Genomic DNA, 25,945 nt, shown 5'->3' on the forward strand with positions numbered 1-25,945 from the left:
TCAACAGTATCTCAGGGACAAAATCTGTTTAAAATGAATGTATATGCTTGAAATAAAATATCACAATATTGCACAATATTTACTGTAAATGGGACTTAAAAAAATAGTATGTGAAACTATATAAATTATTATGCAATGATATTACATTTCAGGAATTACTACTTTACAATGAAATTAACACACAATTGTATTTCTAACAAAGGTTCATACATGCTTTAAAGTTAGCAAATGAGCTCTTAATGTAAAGTGTTAAGTATTAAAAATATTAACATTAAATATATATTGAATCAATTAAACGAGTCATTTTCCTCTTCATTTATTGTATTTATTTGGTTCACTTTCAAACACAGAAATACACAATAAATATGACATTCACTGGTTACCATACACAACCGGACAGTGTTTGAAATCAGAGACACATTGAAACACTTGTAAACTTTTTTATTTTTTTTCACTAATGGACCATGAATGCGGTTTTGGAATGGACGCGGTTAGTTAATGCCCACAGATGCTGTCTAGTAGTGAAATGAGTGGGCGTTTCCAAAGAGAAGTGCCTTCAACAGCAAGAATGGACTTTCTGTTCACACTTAATCACGTAATAATCGTGCTACCGTATAACAGGAAGTGACATCAGTCAGTGATTGCATACACAAACCCACAGTGAAGTGGTGAACCTGATTTGCTAGAAACTGATGCGACTTAGTTAATGAAATCAGGCGTGCGATTACCATAGTGTTCACGAGTAATACTGGCATAACTTCAAGTGCTTCCCTTTCGAACGAACTAGAAAAGGTCCCTAAAATATCACAAAACAGCAAAACAATCGTCACGTAGGAATATGACTATATGTCACGTCCAATATATAAAAAAACCCACTCAAATAGAAAAAGAAAACAACGAAATATAAAAACTGGAGAACAAGGCAAATAAAATGCTTTGGTCAACAAAACCAATTGGCATTGTGAAGATACGAATGTGGAAATACACCAACTAAACGCATCAAATCGCCACGATGTAAACAAAAATTACGATTTGAGCGACTGGCCTCAAAGCGACAGATTTGGCCACCGATTACGTCTTCGGCTTTCAACGCTTCCCGAATATCGTACACAGTCCTCGCCGTTCACATACACGCATATATGTGTTTATATATTGGTTATATTTCAGCAGGAGAACATATTGCATGCTGGGATAGCTGTGGGCGGCATCGCTGCCACAAACTTCTCTCTCCGTGCTCAGACCAGGAGAAACCAAGTAAAACCATGTCGGACCGGATTCACGCGATCAGCCTCGTACAGTACGGGATAAAGCATCAAGTAGACATCATGTCATCATGCCGTGACAGTGGCGTGGGTACGTTAGCGTGTGGATGTTTGCGTGCGACACAGGCGCTCATTCGAAGGCCCACACCTCCAGGTTTTGGATGGTGAAGTCCTGTTTGGAGGATAGTGGCAGGTTGTTGAAGGTGGAGCATTTAGACGTGGTGCCGTGGTAAAGGTCGGCGTCTAGCCACAGGCCCATATGACCCCTGGGAGACGGACAGTTGAGCGTTAAACACGCAGCAGCGAAAGATGCATGTATGGCACAGAGCTGGGTAGATTACTTACAAACTGTAATCCGCTACTGATTCCAAATTGCATGATAAAAATTGCAGTTAGTATCGTAATCCATTACATTACACATTTTAGGTAATATAATCAGATTACTTTTAGATTACCTTTGACCCATCTCGTTTTTCACATTAATTTAAATAGGATAATCATAGGATATATCATTTTGATATAAAAATAAACAGAGAAAGAAAATATATTCCATTCATTGTCATTAACAACATGAAATGCATTAATCGTCAATGTCAAGGTTTCCCAAATTGGGGTTCGTGAGTTTAATGGAAAGCTAGTAATTAATTAAATCATAAAAATTTTGAAGTTAATCATTTTAAAATTACATCAATCAAAATATTAAGTAAAGATCATGTTCCATGAAGATATTTAGTGAATTTCCTACCGTAAATATATCAAAACTTAATTTTTGATTAGTAATATGCATTGCTAAGAACTTCATTTGAATATCTTTAAAGGAGATTTTCTCAATATTTAGATTTTTTTGCTCCCTCAGATTCCAGATTTTCAAATAGTTGCATCTCAGACAAATATTGTCCTATCATAACAAACCATACATCAATGGAAATATTATGATGATGATGTATAAATCTAAATTTTGAAAAATTGAGCCTTATGACTGGTTTTGTGGTCCAAGGTCACATAATAGTTTGGGAATTCCTGCATTACATGTAAATAAGCAATGCATTTTAATGTGTTTGAAAGACAAAAGCCTTCCAAAGAGACATAGTTATACATGGTTAAAAATAACCAACTGAGTGATAATTAAAATAAAAATTCATGTGTTCATCGGTAGTTGATGCAATGTTGAAACAGTTCATAAACCTGAAATGATTTTTGTAAATACATTGCTCAAATGCTGTGTTGCACCTGACTAATGACTGATCTCTGTGTGAATGTCCACAAAACTGCACTTTCTGAGTGTATATGAGCAGTAGGTTAGAAAGGGATGTTAGAAAGGAAATTTTAAACAGAAATTAGGGAGAATCAATACATTATGAATAATTTATTACAACTGTGTGAATGATGTGTAATCATGTAATTCATAAAAAACTAACTGTAGTCTGATTACTGAGTATTTTAAAATGTAATTTAATCTAATTACGTAATCTGGATTACATGTAATCAGTTACTACCCAGCTCACGTTAGCATGTTTCTGAACTCACCCTCCTCCACCGATCTGAAGGGAATCCGTGTTTCCTTTCACAAAGTATGAGTTTTCACCCGTCCAGTGGTAAACCTGAAGACATTGAGCGTCATTAACGACACAGTGTTTTTCTGTGAAGCTGCTTTGGAATGATGTGTATCGTGAACGCTATACAAATAAATGTAAATTGAATTAACTAAAGACAAACATCAAGACAAACTACAGCTGTCACTTTACACAGGTACTGAGGCCTCATGCAGTTTGAATACTTAATTCGAACAGAGATTTGATGGAAATGATTTAAGGTCGTTTCACACTGAGCACGATTAAGTGATGCAGATGTACCACACAATGACATTCTTGAATCAAAACAATAGATCCCTATGGAGCTATTCATACTGGTCGCAATCAATTGTGGCGTGACAAAGTAGATTTTAGACTAGTGTGTTGATATTTTTGCCAATGTTCTCTAAGTGGTTTCTAGGGGGTTGCTAAGGTGTTCTAGGTGGTTGCAAAGGCATTCTGATTGGTTGACAGGACATTGGCAACAGTTGCTGACATATTCTGAGTGGTTGTTAAGACTGTGTGGTTGCTAATGTTCTTTAAGTGGTTTCTAGGGTGTTGCTATGCAGTTGCTAATGTGTTCTAGGTGGTTGCCTGGCGGTTGCAAAGGCGTTCTGATTGGATGACAGGACATTGGCAACAGTTGCTGACATATTCTGAGTGGTTGTTAAGACTATGTGGTTGCCAATGTTTTCTAAGTGGTTTCTAAGCTGTTGCTAGGCAGCTGTGTTCTGATTAGTTTCCCTGAAATTATCAAGCAGTTGCTAAGATGTTCTGAGTGGTTTCCAAGGCGTTGCCATGTGTTTACCAATGTTCTCTAAGTGGTTTCTAAGGTGTTGCTAGGCAGTTGCTAAGGTTTTCTGGGTGGTTGACAAGACACTGGCAACAATTGCTGACATATTCTAAGAGGTTGTTAAGACTGTGTGGTTCCCAATGTTCTTTAAGTGGTTTCTAGGGTGTTGCTAGGCAGTTGCTAATGTGTTCTAGGTGGTTGCAAAGGTGTTCTGATTGGTTGCCAGGACATTGTTAAGCAATTGCTAAGACGTCTGAGTAGTTAATAAGGCATTATTTTGCAGTTGCTGAGAAGCTGCTAGGGCGTTTGCAAACAATTTTGATCCCTAAAGTCTATGTAGGTCAGAAGCACACCTTGATCTCTGGGCAGAAGCTGTAGAGGAAGGTCTCTCCTGTCCCATAATAGTGCTCACTCAGTCGAAAAGGGTGAGTGGAAAACGCTCCAAACATCTGCAGGAGAAAATGATACGTTTTTTTAACATGGCAACACCAGTTTCATCAGTCGGTCACAGTACCAACAGCGCTCACAGTAGTGCATGTACCTGATTGTCCATGTCTTTGATAACCATCAGCACAGGGCAGTCCAGCTCCATCAGGTTCCTGTACAAGGTTTTCAGGCTGGTTCCGTGTACCACCGTACTGTAGACCAGACGCCACGGATAACCCTGAACACGGGCCGGCAAACGAGTGGACAGCTGCAGGAGAAAGCATCATACAAATCACAATGATCACCATTTATGATATCACAATCTCAAAGAAATTCCAATGGACCTTTAAATATTTACAGGGATAGATAGTTGACCCAAAAGTGAAAATTTGCTAATTTATTCACCCTCAGGCCATCCAAGATGTAGATGACTTTCTTTATTCAGTAGAACTATAAATAAGATTTTCATTTTTCTTGGTGATTCATAAAATGCAAGTCAATGCCTACAGCAAATTACTACTGGCAAATGAATAGCCGTAGCTTCTGATGATATATTGATGACTTATAAAGCGAAACACTCGATGTGTGCAAGAAACTTATTTACAACATTATTACCTGTAATCCAGAGCCTCAGGCAAACAGTCCAGAGTGATGTCCAGACCATGAACGAATCATTCTTTTGAACCGATTCTTTTTAGTGAGCTAGTTGAACAATTTGACTTAATTGGGCTGACGCATCTGAATCAGTTCACGGCTCGAGCAGCACAGATTTACAAGTTACTCACTTTTGGACGCCTGACAGTCCGACTGGAAATGAGCCGAAATAATGGCATATATGACCCAATCTCCAGCTCCTTCAACAGGAACTAGAGACGAACTGAGAAAAGAGTTCGACTCTATAATAATAACACAATTGCGGCTTTAATAACACAGTTGTGAATATGTTACATCATTGCTTGATTACGTAAACTAACTAGTGAATTGAACCAGCACACTGAAACAAACTGTCCAAAAGAACCAGTTTGCAGAAAAGAATCATATTTCCCCATTTGCCTGAGGCTCTGGATTACAGGTAATAATGTTGTAAGTAATGTTCAGTTTCTTGCACAAACCGATCGTTTCGCTTCATAAGAACTCAATATATAGTCAGGAACCACGGGTATTAATTTTGTGCTGCTTGATATGCTTTTTTTTAATTCTCAAAAAACGGTAGCACATTGACTTGCATTTCATGAATCACCAAGGGTCACGATTTCAGTTAAAAATCTTCTTTACTGTTCTACTGAAGATAATTTACTTGAATGAGTAAATTAACAAGACATTTTCATTGTCCCTTTAAAGTAGTAAACAATGCAGACCTTCTCAATGTGCGTGTCTTCCAGAAGAGCACTGGGGTCCATCAGCACAGGAAGAAGATCTAGAGGCTCCTCGTCCTCGAAGCTGAAGCTCTGGCGTCTCTTGGCCTCATTAATCGTGATGATCTGATGACAAACCAAGCGTTCATATTAATCATATTCTTTTAGGTGTTTCTCACAAGAGTCGCATGCTCCTCACCTCCCAGCTGCGAGGAACCGGGTCACTGAAGAAGTTGTCGATCATGGTGAGCTCGTCTTTCTCCACGACCACGAAGCCCTGCTCTTGAGCGTCTTTCCCATAAGTGTCTGGAGACCACTGGATGAAGAACGAGTACAGGTGGTCCACTCTTTGGAGAAACAGCAGGAAGATTTGGTTAGAAATATTATATTGTAGGAACTAGGGATGCTAGTTTAAACGCCTCACAACAAAACAACCTCAATCACGTTTACATTCAGTCATTTAGCAGATGCTTTTATCCAAAGCGACTTACAAATGAGGACAACAGAAGCAATCAAACCCAACAAAAGAGCAATGATATACAAGTGATCAACCATTAACCAACAGTAAGTATTTTGACTGATTGATTTAAAAATATATATATATTTTTTTTTTTTCCAGTAATTGATCAAAATATTTTAAAATGAAAAACGAAATTCGAATTTTGTACTTAAAATTATATTTGAATTTAAAAGGCATAATTAGGGAAAAAAAAAAAATTTGGCTTCTGAAGCCACAAGAGAGCGCATCGAGCAAAATATTACTAATGCATGTTTCTTCAAAGCAATAAAATAACAGACCATCTTTGAAAAAAGTGCATGTTTATAAACCATATATAATTAATATATTTAGTTTAAACAAAACAGCATCATGTATGTACGTATAGTTTAATATGAAGGACCAAAAACCAATTACAAAGTACTTGACAAAACATGACATGCAGTGGGATGGGGAAAAACCACCATAAAGTCTCGAGACATGTTTTTTTTAAAAGTTGAACTTAATATTACATGGCTTTCTAAACATGCGGCTCTCGAGCGAGACACGAGTGCAACGGTGATAGATGCTCCTATAGAAAATGCGATAAATATGCGTTCTGTGTGACTGAAGCATCTTCTCCGCATTGATGTTCTCTTTTTCCACAATATTTTGAATGAACAACGCAGCAGCGCTGCATCCAGTGGGTTCAACTAGACAGGCTAACAAAAAAACATTAAAATGCAAGGACACCTACATCGTCATCGCACCTCGTGCACCACTGATAAGGCCGCCTGATGCACACCTAAAATTTGGAATGTGGATTTTTTATTTAAATTCAACGAATATTCAAAATTCGATTTTTTTTGACAGCCCTACTGCATGGTTAATATACGCTACGTGTATAAAATAAATTGTGATTTTGAGAGAAAAAAAACATGTCGCGTATAAGTCGCATTTTATTATTACATTTAGAAATAGGCCTAAAGCCGACGTAAAATGTTTACAAACATTATGAACACTATAAACATAGCTGGGCTATTTTAGTTCCCCTCACGCCACAACAAATCCTTTCAATTTAACCGTATTCAGAAAATAACAAGAATGAAAACTATAACTATATTGCATTGTTAAGTTAGCAATGCTTAACTCTGTGCACGTGTGCCAGCGCAATCAATTAAATTTTTTCCTTCATAGTGGAAAAAACTACTGTAAAAGGTTTTCATTTGTGTACATTAACAATAAAACAAAATCTTTGTGCTTTTGTAAAATAAAGAAAAATAGGATGCTACTTTCTGCCGTCTTGGTTTCCTTTCGCACAGCACAAAAATGAACCGTTTTTTTCTTTAATTTTGTTAATTTATTAAGTAAAAATATATTCATCCTACTGGCCTATTCATAATATATATAGCTTAGCTTTCTTATGTTTTTTAAGCGCCGCAAGTGCGTGATGTGGTGTGACCAAATGAATCCTCATGTTCTGTTGTCTGCTGCTTTTTGCACATGTAAAATTAATCCCCGGAAAACTAATTTTGGTATTTTTAACATGTCACAGACACTTATACTTTCTAATTTAATTCAGTTCTAATTTTAAATTATCTTGTGGTTAATGGTTAATAATCTGTTAGCAAGCGGTTAGGAGAAATAACAGAAATGAACATCCCTAATAGGAACCCATTCATACCTCTCTTGAGGCACAGCAAACCAATATTCTGGTTTCCGCCCTCTGCCAGTGTACGAGTGGGCAGGGCTAGATGTCCGACCAGCGGCGAAGGACTTCCTCATTGGCTTCCCCACCTTAAAGCAGAGGAACATGGGCGGAGCTTTGCTCTTTTCTTCATTGGACAGCAGCATATCTGTAAATCAGATCAGATACCAGCTCTGAACATCGGACCATCTCCTGGCCTCATTAGTTGTGATAATCTAGAAAACAAATGGCTAAAAATGTCTGAAAACCGCTATTTAGGAGACAGAAGCATCATGTTGACTCTGCCGCAGGGCCATATGGGAAATTATGCAAGTGTTCAGGCTCTGTTTGTTTTTCCAATGTCACTATCAGCTTCTGCTGAGAGGCCTGATGAACCCTCATCTGTTAAAAATACGAGCTCGAACACGAGAGCTCTGTTCCTAGTGCACTGCCTACAAAGAGAGCATTTTAAGAAATCATAGACGTTTTCAACACATAAGCTGCTCCAAAAGCATTATTCATTTGACACCTTGTTTGGGCCAAAGCTTTTTTTTGTTTTGTTGTCATACTAAGGTCAGTTAAGGGGGGAGCTTCCTGTGAGCTTGCATTCCAAATCATTCTCTTATCAGTGTTGTTATTACCCATACAGCAAAAAAAATTTAATTTTTTGGCCAAAATATACTTATATAAATACATGCTACATATATGCTGCAAACTGAGAAGAAATATGTTTTTGAAACTGACAATCTATTTAATTTCAACCTTCACCAACCAAAATATATTTAAAAAAAATATTTCAGGGGAAAGAAAATACATTTATAATCTTACAGTAGCCTACATTTAGGCTTGATTCATAACTTATTTTTATTCAAATGTGTTCACATGTGCTATAGATAACAAAAATAATTCCTTCAAATGGGACATAGGTGAACGTATTTTTGAAGTATACGGAAGGCAAAATATCTTTTTAAAATGCTTTTAAAAAATGTTTATATTATAAAAATGCATTTTTTAAAAATAGGCAAAAATGTATTGGTAGAAAATATATTCACATAAATATATTTTGAAACATTTTAGCAAATATATTTTTTAGGCTTTTGTATATTTTGAAATATATTTAAATATATATATATTTTTTGCTGTAGAGGTAGCTAAAACTAAAACTATTACATTTTAAATAAATCTGAAATAAAATAAAATATAAACATTAAATGAAAAACTTGAAAACCTGAAAAATAGAAATAGGAAATGTTGCTTGGGAACTAACTGAAATAAAATAAGCTTAAGTAAAAGTACTAAAATTGCTAAAACTACAATTGAAATAAATATAAATTAAAGCTAAATAAAAAAAATATTAATCCTTATAAAATAAAATTGTGAATACATTATAATGGCAACTAACTGATGCAAGTTAAAATGACTTTAACTGAAATAAACTTAAATCAAATTAAAACCATTAAAAAAAAGAATAAAATCACACTTAAAAATTATAAAAATTCAACTAAAATTAAAATAGAAACAAATACAATTAAAAAACAAATAAAAGCTCATTCAAATTATTAATAAATACTGTAATTGAATACAAACACCACTAAATTAAAAATGTCGCTTACATCAGTTGGGATGTAGGCAGCTCACTAATGTTAGAAACCGCATGCTTGAAAACCGTCCTTTGCTGTGATTGGCTGGTCTTTCCTGTCAATCACACAGACTCACCTTCGATTGGTCTCTGCATTCTTTTTAGCAGCCATGACTTCATCTCGGCCTCACTGGCCCGTCTGCGTAGCTCGGCTTCAGAAAGCTGTGCGTCTGAGTTTGGTCCCTTATTATCCTCAAGATTTGGTCCAGGCGAACTACTACATTTCCCAGAGTCCTCTAGGGTCGCCTTTGCTTTTTGGTCGCTTGCGGTCACCTCGATGACTGAGACATTATTTACTAACGTTTCACCCCTTGTTTTGGTTTCTTCATTCACTTCTGTGGTAGCTTCCTTCCCATCATGCACCAGTGCCGTGGGTTCATCCAGCCTGTTCGGAAAAGACTGTAGCAGCTCTGTGTTGTCATCTGTAGAACGGTTGTGAAGGCCTTCGTCCTCGTCTTCCTCAGCGCGAAAAGACGTCACAGATTTGTCTGTTGGCGTCTTTCTTTGCTCCTGTAGTGACGCCCCCTCCTGGCAGGAGCAGGTGGTGTTAGAGTCGCTCTGCAGCAGCTCCAGTTCGGTGAAACCTTCGTCTGACGGAGATTTGTCAGCGATCTGGCACTCTGATATCTCAGAGACGGCCGTTTCGATATCGTCTAACACGATTGGCCGGTTGGGCGCGCCGAGAGCCTCGTAACGACTAAAGGGGTTCAGATCTCGTTCGGAGGGAAGCTCCTCCCACTCGCCTGGCCTGTATAACGGACAGAGATCCTGGGCTTCATCACTACCGCCAACAACAGCGGCCATCATCATCATCATTAGGGTGGAGATGGTGAAATTAAAGAGAAAAACAAGCAAAACATCCAAAATGAACAAACTCAAAACTCAACTGAACAAAACAGAAATATGACAAAACGTAAGGGATAAAAGTGATTTTTGAAGACAAAGCTGAACCAAAATGGAATGAATAAAAAATATTTTTTTTTTAAGTGAAAGAGGTGGACTATTTCAGGTGATTTACATCAATAATTTTAATTTGTCCCTCGGTTTGTGAGAATGATATAAAATGTATTGCAGCATGGTGAATAAATACTTAAAATATGCTACTATCACACTGTTTATAAAATATAAACTTTACACTTAACATTTAAATTGCTCATTTTGCCATTAAGCCTTTTCTGTAAATGTGTGGTTAAAGTAAAAATAAATAAAGAATTAAATTAATTAATACATGAGGTAAAGTAGAAAAATTAATATGTTAAAAAGTTAAAATAAAAAATTTAAATAAATAATGCATTTTATAAAAAATAAAATAAATATGGAAAATAAATGTAAATAAATAAAATAAAATAAGCTAAATCGAAATAAATAAATTAAATTACAGTTAATATGTAATAAAATAAACAAAATAAGTTAAAATAAAATAAATGATATCAAAATTAATTAGTTACATTTACATAAATAAATGCAATGCAATAAATACAATTAAAAAAAATAAAATAAAAAGGTAAAATAAATGAGTTAAAAATAACTTAAATTAAAATTTATTTAATTTAATAAAAATAAATACTTTTCATTTTAACAAACAAAACAACTGGATTGTTATTGGTCATTCAGCGTATTAAAATATTAAATATTAAATTAATTTAATTTTAATCGTGGACCTGTAAATATTTACAGACTGAGACCACAGAACTGTAATACAAACTGAACCATGAGAAATTAAGGATCTGGCTGCTCATAGATTACACAATAAAAGTCCTACTGGTATATAATCAAATCATAATGGTGCTAAAACTAAATTTTGCTGCCATCCCAAAACAAAACCTGCAGCTCGTTTCTAGCAGTAAAAACAAGTACATAATCGTTTAAATAAAATATTTTTTAAAACCATAAAAAACACAGAGCGGGTTTTCTAAGACAACACCAAAATGTAAGAGATTTTAAAGACAGAAACCAGAGAAAAGACAGAGGGAAAGAGTCTGTTGCTTACGACGGCAGCGCGTCCTTGAGCTTCATACGGGACACATCATCATACAGGGCCACAGACAGCACCTCCTCCATGGGACAGATGAGGCCATACTCCTCACAGCCGTTCTCAATCACCAGCGGGTCAGATTTGTGCGGGTCAAACATGATGTTGTTGGGGGTTATAATCATCACTCCTCCCACAACTCCCTGCAGAGATCCCAGAAACCTCAATTAAAGCTGAAGTGTGTCTTTTCTGCATCATGGAAATCGCTATGATGAGTAAAAAAGCATCACAAATGACTTGAAATCTATTGGTCAGAGGATGTAGGAACAGTGTTTTTCACTGTCAGTGTTGGGGGTAATGCATTACAAGCAAAGCCAGTTGTGTAATCAGATTACTTTTTCAAGTAACTAGTAAAGTAATGCATTACTTTTAAATTTACAAGAAAATATCAGAGCTACTTTTTTCAAATAAGTAACACATGTTGCATTTATTCACTTCAGGCTATGGCTTATTAATTTCACTTTTGGTGTGAAAGGGCCTTTACAGCTGCTAACTTTCACTTTTACTAACAAGTCCAGCCCAGGTGATAAAACTTAAAGCAAAAGTGACTGGTTTGGTTTTTCGACCATTGAACATGAGTAAAATTCAACAAAATTTGCACATGGAGCCACATTGAGATCCCCAGATCTCATGAAATGAACCATATAGCGCCTTAAAAATTAAGATGCTAAAAGAAAAGTTTGTTAAGAACCAGAATCTAAACGGATATTGCGATATCTTTAATACTTCTTGAGGTACAGGCATGCAAACTTTGAAAAAAGATCATTTTTAGCACTAGGCAGTTGTTTTGATAGAGGGACACAAGATACGTTTCTAGTTTCAACATTATTTGTTCTTCACGTAACTGCAGCAATGATTACATCCTTTGATAGATTGTATTTGAACCAAAGTGGACCATCTACAGAATCAATTCTATAGTATTATTTTTTTGGCTGGGTTCCAGGCCATGTAGGGCTTTCAGGAAAAGAGCGAGCTGATTCAGCTGCAAAGAAGGCTTTTAATCAGGAAGTAAACAAATGTCACATTCCTCCCTCAGAGATCAGACCTATTATTAATCCTTATATATTAAATAAGTGGCAAGAAGAGTGGGATACATGTACAAATAATAAATTACATGAAATAAATCCGGAAATTTCAAATAGATTTTTAATCTCTTTTAAAACTAGATTTGATCAAGTGGTATTTACCAGATGTTGCATAAGTCATACAAGGTGAAGACCCTACTCAATGCATGTTTTGCAAGGTTCCCATTTCTGTCAAACATATTACTTACATACTTGAAGCGTTATTTAGTATAATTTTGCCAGAAAAAGTTTTTTTATCATATGTTAATATAAAAATCTTGTGTAAAATAACTTGTTTGTTTGCTGGTTTTTTGTTATACTTGTATTTTTTACATTGTTTTTGCCATGAAAATAGCCTAAGATGCTGACATGGCATTAAATAAATATATACTACTACTTGTTCTTCAGACCTTCCTCTTTAAAAGAAAAAAAGTAGCAGCTGTGTGCCAAGTGACCCACATTTGGTTTTTGACCACTGAGAATGTGTATAATTTACTCATTGAGTTACACTCAAATCTCTAGAACTGAACCATACAGGGCTTTAAAAGAAACCCTTGTTAAGAAGTCGGTGCCTAATGGTTAGAGAGTCGGACTCGTAATCGAAAGGTTGCGAGTTCGAGCCCCCGGCCGGCAGGGATTGTAGGTGGGGGGAGTGAATGTCCAGCGCTCTCTCCACCCTCAATACCACGACTGAGGTGCCCTTGAGCAAGACACCGAACCCCCAACTGCTCCCCGGGCGCCGCAGCATGGCTGCCCACTGCTCCGGGTGTGTGTTCACGGTGTGTGTGTGTGTGTGTGTGCATTTGTTCACTACTCACTGCTGTCTGTGTGCACTTGGATGGGTTAAACGCAGAGCACCAATTTCGAGTATGGGTCACCATACTTGACAATACGTCACAACTAAAAAAAAGAACCGTCATCTAAAAGGATATTAAGGCATCTTTAATACTTCTTGAGGTACAGGCATGCAAACTTTGGCCAAAAAACTTGGTGCTTAAGTGCTTTTTCTTCATTTTTGAATGGACACCATTGGCATATAATGCAACAAAAATTGCTAAAGTCAACAGATTTTACTAATAGAGCGACCAATCTCGGAGTAAAAATAACAATGATGCTGCCATCTTTCTAAATTAATTTTTACCCCTCTGTAATTTGGGTCTGAATTGTCCTTTTGATCCCCCAAAATAGTGGATTACTCAGTAAATACTCACTGCACACTAATTTTGAACTTAATATACTAAAAATGATCCTTTAGTACTTCTTAAGATAAACTTAAGATCAACTAAGTGTACTCAACTGTGCTATTTTGATACATAATGAATATGAACTAAAATGCACTTTTAGCATACTATCTCTGTATTTAAAAAATGTATTTAGTTACCACTTGCAATACACTTGAACCCATCTTTCATACACTAGTACACTCAGATTTACTACAAGTGGTAACTAAATACATCAATTACTAATCAAAAATTAAGTTTTGATATATTTACGGTAAGAAATGTACAAAATGTCTTCATGGAACATGGTCTGTACTTAAAATCATAATGATTTTTGGCATAAAAGAGAAATGTATAATTGTGTCCCATACAATGTATTGTTGGCTATTGCTACAAATATACCTGTGCTACTGATGACTGCTTTTGTGCTGCAGGGTCACATATATGTTTGTCTTTCTTCAGGAAGTTTCTGAAATGTGATTGGTTTGACCCGGCGTGACTGAACAGCATCACGTAACGCTCACCATGCCATCAGTGAAGTACTTGCAGCTCATCTTGAGGAATTTGACGGTGGCCGGACTCTCGTCTTCAGAGAGCGGAGACATCTCTCTGCGCACGGGCCGTCCGGACCTGCTGCTCGATTCACCATCCTGTCAGACGGAGAGAGCAGAGATCCATTAGTACTGATTCAGAGTCAGCAGAAACTCATTCATTATTCATGAGGCTTAATAGGACTGCATTAGCCAACAATACAGCAGAACAAATCCACAATTCAGCACAAACTCCTCAGAGTGAAGTATACTGGAGATTTAAACGCTTTAATAGAGCTCTACCAGTCTTTTTTAAGATCCTATTTAGTGTCCTATTATGAGCTCAGAGGCCTTTATGAAATTCTGGGTTTGGAGGAAACTGCAGGTTTGTAATCAGATGAAAGATAATAATTCTAAAAATTCTAAATGAAAACAAATGGTTTTAAAATAAAAACATTAAAAATAAAACACTTAGTAAAATAAGAATATTTTATTTGTTTATCTGCCTGGCATATGAACATTAACTAACATCAGAAAAATTGTGTGATGATAAATAAAGTTCAATAAATATTGAACTTTATTGAGATATTAATTTAAAACCTCAGGGGGACTTCAAGAAAATAATAAATAAACAAAAACTGTTTAATCACTGAATGTCTAGCGCAGGGTTATTTTAGTATCATTGAGATACTATGATAGTTTTTTTATTTTTTTTATTTTTCTTAATTTTAATTGTTTTTATTTTTATAATCATTAATTGAAATAAATCTGAAATAAAATAAAATATAAAAATTATATAGATTTTTTTTAACTTAAATTAAAATTACCCCCAAAAAAAGATTGAAGTTGAAAAAGTACATTGACTAAAATTTTAAATAAATAAATAAAGATAAATAAAAATGAAAAAAGCACATAACAAAATTAATAAAATTAAAACTTAAAACACAATTAAACAAAAATAAATACATTTTAGTACATCAAGTTAAATTGAGTGAAAATTAACTTTTTTTGACTAGCTGAAATAAAATAAAAAACGTAAACAAAATATGTATATATATATATATATATATATATATATATATATATATGTATACACACAAATATGTTTTACATTTATTTTATTTCAGCTAGTTGCTAAAAACTAGTGCTGTCAAAAGATTAATCACATAAATAAACACACATACAGCAAATATTTTGAAAATATTTACATGTATCTACATGTATATATTTATATAATTTATATCATATATAAATATATTTAATATATAAATGTAACATATTTTTCTTAAATATATACATGCATGTGTTTGTATTTATATAATAAATATACATTTATAATACACGTGTACACAAACATAAATTATGTACACAAAAACATTATTTTGGATGCGATTAATCGTTTGACAGCACTACTAAAATAATTTTTTTTTTTTACTATAATAACCCTGATCTAGCAATATATTACACTGATGAATATGATGTGATGACGAATGATAAAGTATTAAATCAGACATATACGCTCAACCTACTTACAAATTAAATATCTGAATATTTTGTAACTAATTCCATAATGTATTTTTTATATTTGTAATTATGTATAAACAGTAGTTTTATTACAGTGTAGCACATTGCATCATGGGATGTTTGACTCTGTTTAAGCACACAGTCAGCAGTGTTTGTCTTTCTGATGATACTCAAACACTGTTTTGCTTCACACAGTTTGTATGGTTGTGATTCATGCTGGAGATGTTTCTGTGCTTCATGACTTACCTTCTGCTCCTTCTCTGACGACTCGGGCGCTGTGAGATGTTCAGAGGAGCCGTCGACCTGAGATCCGCGCTCTGATTGGTCCACATCAGGGACGGACAGTTTCTGAGTGAGAAACAAAACGTTAGGCTTTAGGTTTTTCTAGGGCTGGACGATGTGGCAAAAAATTAAATTCTCGATTTTTTCAAAACATTTGACCGATTCTTGCGGTCAATCACGTGCTCACCTGTCCAGGTACGACGCTGTGTGAGTAGAGACGGTTCAACTGCACCAGTTTATTCGGAGTGATGTTGAACTTCAGAGCGATGCTGTTCAGAGTGTCCTTCGGTCCGACCTGACCATCCACACATTCAGTTAAATACATCAAATATTAGCAGTTTATTGAGGAGATGAGCAGCGTTTATACAGCAAGACGAACTCACGGTGAACTCCACGGTTCCTGGAGGTCTACTTTTCTCTTTCTTGGTCCGACTGCATGTTTTACTGTTGTCATCTGAAAGAAAAGATTCAAAACACTCATTAAAGTACACAGACATTGATTTAGAGGACGCTTTTATCCAGACTAAATCACAGAACAATTACTGCAATTACTACTGGCTGAGAAAGACACTGAATAAACACTGGTTTAATGACACAAACGCTAATTTTACACACAATCCATCTCTGTCTGATAATACAGTGCTTTACTGTACAATTACAGTATGTGGAGTTTAGTTTGAGAATATGCTTGGAAATCTGTTTATTAAAAATACTGGAGCAGAACAATTATCATGATGAAGTAACAAATAAAAAAAAAATTAAAATATGACAAAAAATAGAGAAAATAAATAATAAATAAAACATTATAAAAAATAATTTAATCAAAAGTATAAGATGATATAAAATAAAAAATAGAAAATAATAAAAAAATATTATTTAAAGATTATTTATAAATTATTTTATTTCAGCTAGCTGCCAAAGAAAAAATATATATTTTTAATTGTTTAATGTGATGTGCTAAAATAACTAAAACTAAAATAAAAATTTATAAAAACATTAAAAAAAACGAATAAAAAAGATAAAAACACACAACAAAATTTCTAAAACTATAAGAGAAATTAAAATAGAAAACAGAGAACATAAAAACAGAAAGAAACTGAAATGATCAATAAAAACTAATAGTATCTCAACAGTACTAAAATAACACTGGTGTGGTCCGATTTAAAAATAACGAGGCTGTTCCATTGAATGAACGAATGAATCAAAATGACTCAAATGAGTCAAATGACTCACCAAATCTGTCCGACTGGAAATATGTGACTCAAAACCAAAAATTGTTATAGTGTGTTAAACTGTAAAATATCCTCAGCAGTAACTGGTTGTTTATATCAGTGTGTTTTATTGTAAACTAAAATTGAAATATTGAATTGATGCAATACTAATTGAAATAAAATAGAAATATCGGGGAAAATATTTTAAAAACTTAAATTAAAATTAGAAAGGCTGCCTTGGCAACTAACTGGAATAAATAGAAGCTGAAATACTACAGTGACTAAAAAAAAAAAAAGCACATAAAATGACTAAAATAAACTGAAAACATAAAACTTTTATAAAAAATAAAAAATGGCAAAAGTGCAAACATAAAAATGCAAATGCACATAAAATTACTAACTACAAATAAAATGAAAACTGAAATCATAAAGTAAAAACTAAAAAAGCAAAAGTACATAAAACGTACTAAAACTTAAATTAAAATGAAAACTGAAAACAAAATTATGAAAAAAAGAAATAAAGCACAAACTTACTAAAACATAAAATAAATAAATAAAAATAACAAAAATGACATTATAATGAAAACTGAAAACAATAAAAGCTAATTCAACATATTAATAAAATTATAGTAGCTTATAAATAGCACAGGTTCCTATCAACACGACTTTAATTTGAGATGAGACATCAGCTGCTGAATAAAGGCTTGTGTAATGTTGACTCTGTATGACAAACATGAAGAACAATACGAGCGTCATTCAACACCACGGCGCTCCGAAACTAGAGAAGAGACAGCAACATACATGACCAAACACACATGCATTATATCGATCCAAAACAATACACTATCAGCATCAGTCTTATTGATTATCGAGTGTGTTCTGGATGGTTTCTCACGCTCTCGTGTCAATGTTCAGTCAGTGGGACTTTATTTTACTCGTCTGGTTCAGTTCTGTGACTTCCTTAATAAACAGCGTGTGACCTTTGACCGGGTCAGACTGTGTTTGCGTGGTCAGGTTTAAGATCTGACCCTCTTCCTGTCTCGCTCGCGTCTGTTTGACTCGATAAATAACACACTCACAGCTCACCTGCTGACAAACTTCCTGATTAAGTCAGTAATCTTCACAAACACGGTCATGTGAAATCTAAATCCACTCCATTTACTGTCCTAAGCAATATTTCTGCACTTCAGCTGCTGGATTCATAATCTTGCATCCAGTATTTGCTCGTGGGCAAAATATTACTTACTAATAATAAATAAAAATAACCATTCACGATGAAATTTGGGGGGAGGGGATCTCATTGCATTTTTTCTGGTAAAAAATTATATATTATATATAACAATGTAATAATAAAATGATAGAACTATATAAAAGTTGAATTGAAATAAAGTTGCACATTTTTACTTTAAATCTAAGAAATGTTGCCTTGGCGACTAACTGAAATAAATTAGTTGACGTTGAAATACAAGGACTTAAATTAAAACTGAAAATAAATAAATATATAAATAAAAATGACAAAAGCAAAAAACAAAATGACTAAAATTAAAATTAAATCTGAAAACATAAATAAATAAAAACTACTACAAAAACTACTAAAACAAAATAAGAAATATTACTAGTGTAATAAAAAAAAATTATATTTAGGAAAAATTTTATAGTAGTAGTAATACAGCTTTTCATTATTATCATAACTAAATAAACATATTAAAGAGTATTATGAATCAAAATTAAATTAATAATTATATTATATTTAATTAATTATAATATAATATAATTATATTATATTTAATTATATTATATTTGATTAATTATGAATCAAAATTAATCAAATATATTACTAAAATAACAATAATAATTTAGTATTTAAGAAAAAGTGTAAAATTACAATACTAATATTTATTTACTAATATTTTTAAATTTTAAAGTATTAAATTTACTAATACTTATTGTTATTATTATTATAAACTAATATTTATTATTAATTTCTTCTATTTAAAATGTTAAACTCTGTAGCTTTTATTATGATGGATATCCGTAACAGTTGCTTCTCTTTTGTTGAGCTTCTAATTACAAGTATGGGTTTTCATATGTTGCGTTCCCAAATGCAATTTAATATGATAATTAAGTCATGTTGTGATTTTGATTTTATTTTGATTAATTGTGTAGCCCGATCCAAACTACTCTTGAATTGAGAAGAACTGAAGCCCTACTTCATATAGATTCAGTGTGTCTGATTGTTCACCTGATCCGTCAGGTTGGCCTCTTTCCGCATTCCTCTCCTGAGATCGACCAATAGGAGCGGGCTCACGGATGACTGGCGTCTTGGATTCCAAATCTGATTGGCTCTGCTGCAGCTGCCGCTTCTTCTTCAGCCTGCGACCCAGAAAACAAAAATACAGCATTATCAACACCAACGGTGTCAAAACAGCAACAAAGAAACAACTTAAAAAAAATCAAATCCTCCCACAGATTCATGACACTTTTCATCTGCTGAGTGAATCTGTGCCAGAGAAACTGCAGTGGCCAGAGCCAAGATGGCCGAACAGAGCAGTTTTATTTATTTATTGACTTTTTAGCACCATGCCAGCATCAAGGCTATTTTCATGGCAATCTCTGAATAAATTATACAAGGTATACATACAATTAACAAAAAGTTATAAAAGACATTTCAGATCTACATCAGACAAACATTCTAAAATACATTCAGGTGATACATTTTTACATAAATCAGTTACAACACACATAAATCAAAACACACCTCTGAATAAAACCATTGTCTATTTGCATTAAAAACAGTACAATCCAAGAAAATATGCTTAACAGTCATTTTAGTTTGGCAATTAAGGCATGATGTATTAATGGTTCTTCACTTTTTAATAGTAGTAGTATATTTTTTATTTAATGCCATGTTAGCATCTTAGGCTATTTTCATGGCAAAAACAACAATACAATAAAAACCAGCAAACAAACAAACATAAGTTATATTACACAAGATTTTTTACAATAACATATGTGACCCTGGAGAACAAAACCAGTCATAAGGGTCAATTTTATGAAATTGAGATTTATACATCATCTGAAAGCTGAATAAATAATATTTCCATTGATGTATGGTTTGTTATGATCGGACAATATTTGCAATTTTATTTATATAGAAATTTTTACTACAAACAGAGTTGACCAATGTGCTATACAATAAAATAACTAAAAACAGCAATAACACAATGAAAAATAAAAAGCAGTAAAACCAAGAGGAAGGAGAAAAAAATACATCATAAGCAAACAAAAACATAGGACAAGGATTAAAAACCTTATCGAACAGAAAAGTGTTTAATTTAGAGTTAAAAAGAGCCACAGACAAAGCCATTCTAATAAAAGTGGGCAGATCATTCCAGAGTCTTGGGGGCAATTGTAGTAAACAAGAGGAATAAACAAAAGAAGACCAGAGGGATCTGCTTATATTGTGCTCAATCAATACATCAGAGATATATGATGGAGACATACCATTTAGTGACTTATAGACAAGAAGTACAATTTTTAAATCTACTCTGTAACGCACAGGCAGCCAGTGTAAGGACTGTACAACTGGAGTAATATGATCCCGTTTATGAACCCCGGTCAAAAGTCTAGCGGCCGCACTCTGAACCAATAGTAATCGGGATAAAGCTGTTTGACTAACCCCAGCATAAAGTGATTTACAGTCTAATCTAGAAGTAATAAAAGCATGAATCACTTTTTGTCAAAGTTTTTAAAAGAAAGAAAAGTCACAACTGAAAAAAGGACAGAATTTATCTGCCTAACTTCAAATGATATCAAACAAATATGTCATGTTGTTGAGGTGTGGTGAGATTCACCCGTGAACAGAAGACGGACAGAGAAAGAGCGAGAGGGAAGCTGGAGAAGAGGATTTTCTAATGGTGTATGACAGCGAGGGGAAGCCGATCGATCAAACTAGAGACTCGTTCGAAGCTGAAACTGCAGGAAAGAGTAACACACACACACACACACTCCTCTGCCCAGCTCACATCCCATATCACAAATGACAGGAAACAGATCATAACAGCATGTGACCCAGAGAGAGACATCAGACTGATGTTGATCTTCTGTTGAAGAATCTTAATGCATGCCACAGTGAAAATCTGAAAAATTCTTAAGGATTAATAAATTAACATAACATACACTATATAGCCAAAAGTATTGGCACCCCCTTCTAACAAATCATAATGTTTGGTGATGAGTTTTTGGCTCAAGGTCTGCATATAAAGTCAGTGTTCAGCTGGGATCAGGACTTGTCTTTCTGCAGACCAGTCAAGTTCTTCCACACTGACTCAATCAATCATGTCTTTCTGAACCGTGTCTTATACACAGAGACACTGTCATGTTAGAATAGAAAAGGGTTCTGTCCAAACTGTTGCTGTAACATTAGAAGCACACAATTCCCTAGAATATCATTATATGCTTAAACATTAAGATAGAAATGACTAAAGTAGTCAAACATGTTCATTAGAAGGGGGTGCCAATACTTTTGGCTATAGTGTATTTTTCTTAAATATGTACATGCGTGTGGATGTGTTAATATATACATGCATTATATAAACCAAAACTTTTATTTTGGATGTGAATTGTTTGACAGCACTAAATTTAATACTATTTTTACTTTTGAATTAGCTTTTAATTTGATATTTTTATGTTTTATTTTAGTTTACATTATGTCTCATCACTTAATCATAATCAAGGAACTTTGCTGCCGTACCATGGGTGCAGCAGGCGACTGAAAGTAGTCCCCAGCTATATCATCACTAGTTACCTAGCTGGGGACTACTTTCAGGCGCTGCGTAATATCATTGCGCTTGCAGCATAATTATTACTCAGCATCTCATAATTTTGACTTTTTAAATCATAATAATTACTCTCTCTTAATTTTGACTTTTGTCTCATAATTAGGACTTTGTAAGTAATAATTATGACTTTTTATATCATAATGTCGAATTTGTCCACTTATGTCATAATTATGACTTTTTATATAAACTACTTTTTAACTACTTTTTCTCTTTTCTCTGTGGGTTGGTTTTTTTTTTTTTTTTTTTTTTTTTTTTTTTTAAGTGGTTTATTTTTTAAATTATGATTGACTTTTTTTGTATGTTTTCTTTTAAATTGTGAAGCACTTTGGGCAATAAAATTGCGTTAAAATGTGCTATATAAATAAATAAAAGTTGAAAGTTGAAGTTGAAGTTATATAATAATTTTTCACAATTATGACAGTATCGGATAATGTTAATTTCACAATTATCGTATAGTATCTCAAAACGTCAACTTTTTCCTTTGTAATTTCAACACTATGTCATAACTGACTTTGGCTTTAACTACGGCTTATCTTATAATTACATTTTATGTCAAACTTATAACATAGTATTGCATAATTGCATTTTTTATAGATCATAGTTATGAAATGCAAAGCATGATTTTGTGTCTTATGTGGCAGTAATGGACTGTTTCAGCAAAACTACAGCAAAATCTGTGTTAGTTAAAATATCTTATTCCTGAAACAACTATTAATTCCTCTTTCAGATTGACCATTAACGGCTTCAGCTCTTAACGTCTGGCCTGCTGCTCCACATTTGACTCTCACTTCCCATCAAGTGCTTCCTGTATAAATCAGTGTTATTCTGATCCACCTCACCTGGCGAAGTACCCAGGCCTCTTCTCGGTCTTCTCCATTGCAGACGCTTGAAATGCACCAACTCTGGGATCTGGACACAAAGCGGTCTCTCTTCCGTCGTGCAATGTTGCCTGAGCGTTGCTGTCTTCACAAAGACACAAAAAGAGAGGTGAATATCGGCCTCTAAACATGTGCGCCCTTATCTTGAGCCGGGGGTCAATGGGTCACATAGAAGGTTGCTACAATAACCCCAATGACACAAGCATCAGGGACAAGAAACTGTCGATGTAGCCAGGCTGAGCTTGTTTTTTGGGGGGTGAAGCCACTAGATGACATATCTTTATTGCTAAAACACTCATTATTGTTCAAGATCAACAAAGCCAGTGTTTGATTTTGAGATAAACAGTGATTAGATTGAGCCCAAGAGTAACTTATATCTCAAATCAGTCTGCTTTAATAGACGCTTTGGTTACATGATGGTGTGCAAACTGAATAGATAAATGACAATCACATTTCAAATCAATAAACTGAGAGGGAAACCCACGTTTATCACGTCTGACATGTCAAACTCACATTAATTCATGCGCGTGCATGCAAAATTACGTCGTGTGCGTCACGTTATAGCAGATCTGTCATATGCACAACATTGGAAATCCATACCTTATATGCATGCACTGTTTTAAAAATGTTGAACACAAAAACAAAAGATGACATCATGCATAACAGTTATATCAATATATGTGCGTTTATATATCAATGCACAAAGACATTCCTATTGAAAACAAATACAATACAGATAAAAACACAAGCATCGGGTTCAACAGGAATTACATGCACATGTGAGGAGACACAATAACCCACCTAAACATATAACACTACATCCCTGAGGATCCAGCAGCTTCCTTCACTTCTTCATCAGTCGTCGATCATATCAATAACCTGCTTATTCATGTGGTAACTGTGGAAGAGAGTGTGTTATTGTTGATATAAACACAAACATGCAGTCTGAGCTAACAGGCTAAAGCTAAAGGTATTAAAGTCCCTCCATATCGAGATTCAAAGCGGATTCCGTTTGTTTCTGGATATTTCTGTGACACCGACGCCTGTTTTGGGGACTTTGACCCGTTATATCGAGACTCAGTCGGACAAAACGCTAGACGTGCGTGTTTGGGTTTGCAAATAGAATTATTTCTGTATTCATATCTAAATTTAAATGTCGGGTTTCTCATAGGTCGAAGTCCTTTCGTGCCACGCCCATTTTCCCGTATGATTGACAGGAAAAGCGGAAACGCCCCTCCCCCGCTTCAACTCCAGATCCATGACGTATTTATTTTAGTGCTGCCAAACGATTAATCGCGATTAATCGCATCCAAAATAACCTTTTTTGTTTATATAATATAAATGTGTGTTCTGTGTATATTTATTATATATATATAAATACACGCATGTATATATTTCAGAAAATGTTTATATATTAATTATATTTATATATAATATAAATTATATTAATATAAATCTATGTAAATATTCTCAAAATATATACTGTATGTGTGTGTATTTATATATGCATAATAAATATACACAGAACACACATTATATAAACAAAAAAAATATTTTGGATGCGATTAATCGCGATTAATCGTTTGACAGAACTAAAATATTTAGATTTTATTGCTTTATAGTAACTTTTATACATCATAGGCATATTTAAAATTGTTTTGTGGATTTTTCCTTTTTTTTAAAGTGTTTTATTTTTGTTGCAATTGTAATGTTTTATATTGTTGTGTTTTTATTTAAGTTTTTATTTTTATTTAATTTTAAGTACAATATAAACAATTTTAACATCCAAATATGTCAAAACATTGTTTTGGCCAATAGATACTGTAATTTATACACTACCAATCAAAGTACAGCAAAAACAGTAAAATTCTGAAATATTTTTACTATTTAAAATTTAATTTGAATATATTTTAAAATGTAATTTATTCCTGTGATTTCAAAGCTGAATTTTTAGCATCATTACTCCAGTCACATGATTCTTCAGAAATCATTCTAATATTCTGATTTGCTGTTTAAAAAACATTTATTATTATTATTATTATGTTGAAAACAGCTGAGTAGATTTTTTTTTCAGGTTTCTTTGACGAATAGAAAGTTCATAGGAACAGCATTTATCTGAAATGTATTTATTTATTTATTTATTTAATAATAATTTCTTTATTTTCTTAAATATGTGGGTATATAGTATTTATAGAGTTGTGACTTTTAGTTTTAGTTACTTTTTCTTATTTGTAAGTCGCTTTGGACAAAAGCGTCTGCTAAATGACAAAAGTAAAGTAAAGTAAATAGAAAATTATAAATGTCTTTATCACTTTTTATCAATTCAATGCATCCTTGCTAAATAAAAGTATTTTCAATAGTCCAAAAAATATAATAATAATAATAATAAAAATAATACTGACTCCAAGCTTTTGAAAGGTATAGTGTATAAAAAGCTTTTTATTTCATGCAGATAAATGCTGATCTTTGGAACTTGAACTTTCTATTCATGAAAGAATCCTCAAAAAATGTACTCAACCGTTTTAAATATTTATAATAATAATATTAAAAAAAATCAGTATATTATTATGATTTCTGAAGATCATGTGGCACTGAAGACTGCAGTAATGATGCTGAAAATTCAGCTGCAGATCACAGAAATACATTATATTTGACTATATATTCAAATAGAAAGCAGTTATTTTAAATAGTAAAAATATTTCACAATATTACTGTTTTTGCTGTATTTTGGATCAAATAAATGCAGGCTTGGTGAGCAGAAGCGACTTCTGTAAAACACATTAAAAATCTTACTGTTCAAAAACCTTTGACGGGTAATGTAGCTAAGATAAAAATAAAATTACAACGTTTAAAACAAGTGTGACAACTCTCTTGTCCTGAGGTCACAGTTTTTCCTGCTAGTTTAAGTACAGTATATTATACAACTGACTTTTATCTTTTTGTATTTGCACTTTAGATCAGCATTCATAACCCTGCAAACTTGTTTTGAAGAAGCTTGAAACAATACTATAGAGAAACTAGCTGTTATGCAAGTGAAGTTTTGACCTGCACTCATGTATGTGGATGAAGCAGTAATAAGCAGCTGTGGTTGTGCTGTCAGCTGTTTTTAGCTGTTTTCAGGTTTTGGTTTCACATGCTGAACAAGATCTAAACCA

At 33.7% G+C, this 25,945-nt stretch overlaps 1 protein-coding gene across 3 annotated transcripts; it reads right to left on the bottom strand.

Moving 5' to 3' along the window:
• Positions 1 to 307: 307 nt before the first annotated feature.
• Positions 308 to 23,948, bottom strand: LOC306843626 (nuclear receptor coactivator 7-like). Of its 3 annotated transcripts, none has more exons than XM_079375203.1 (16): positions 23,592 to 23,948; positions 22,752 to 22,871; positions 19,314 to 19,444; positions 16,244 to 16,314; positions 16,048 to 16,155; positions 15,825 to 15,926; positions 14,049 to 14,174; positions 11,199 to 11,383; positions 9,286 to 9,989; positions 7,567 to 7,738; positions 5,607 to 5,754; positions 5,411 to 5,533; positions 4,168 to 4,320; positions 3,980 to 4,075; positions 2,790 to 2,863; positions 308 to 1,528 (listed from the first exon to the last, which is right to left on the bottom strand). In XM_079375203.1, the coding sequence occupies exons 1-16, from the start codon at positions 23,597 to 23,599 to the stop codon at positions 1,393 to 1,395; spliced, it is 2,457 nt and encodes an 818-aa protein (XP_079231329.1). In that variant the 5' UTR covers positions 23,600 to 23,948; the 3' UTR covers positions 308 to 1,392. The 3 variants fall into 3 exon arrangements, with proteins under 3 accessions (XP_079231329.1, XP_079231331.1, XP_079231330.1); XM_079375205.1 differs by having other exon boundaries at positions 9,286 to 9,956; positions 22,752 to 22,875; XM_079375204.1 differs by having other exon boundaries at positions 22,752 to 22,875; positions 23,592 to 23,945.
• Positions 23,949 to 25,945: the final 1,997 nt, after the last annotated feature.

Source organism: Barbus barbus (genome assembly GCF_936440315.1).
Source record: "Barbus barbus genome assembly, chromosome: 24".
NCBI lineage: Eukaryota > Metazoa > Chordata > Actinopteri > Cypriniformes > Cyprinidae > Barbus > Barbus barbus.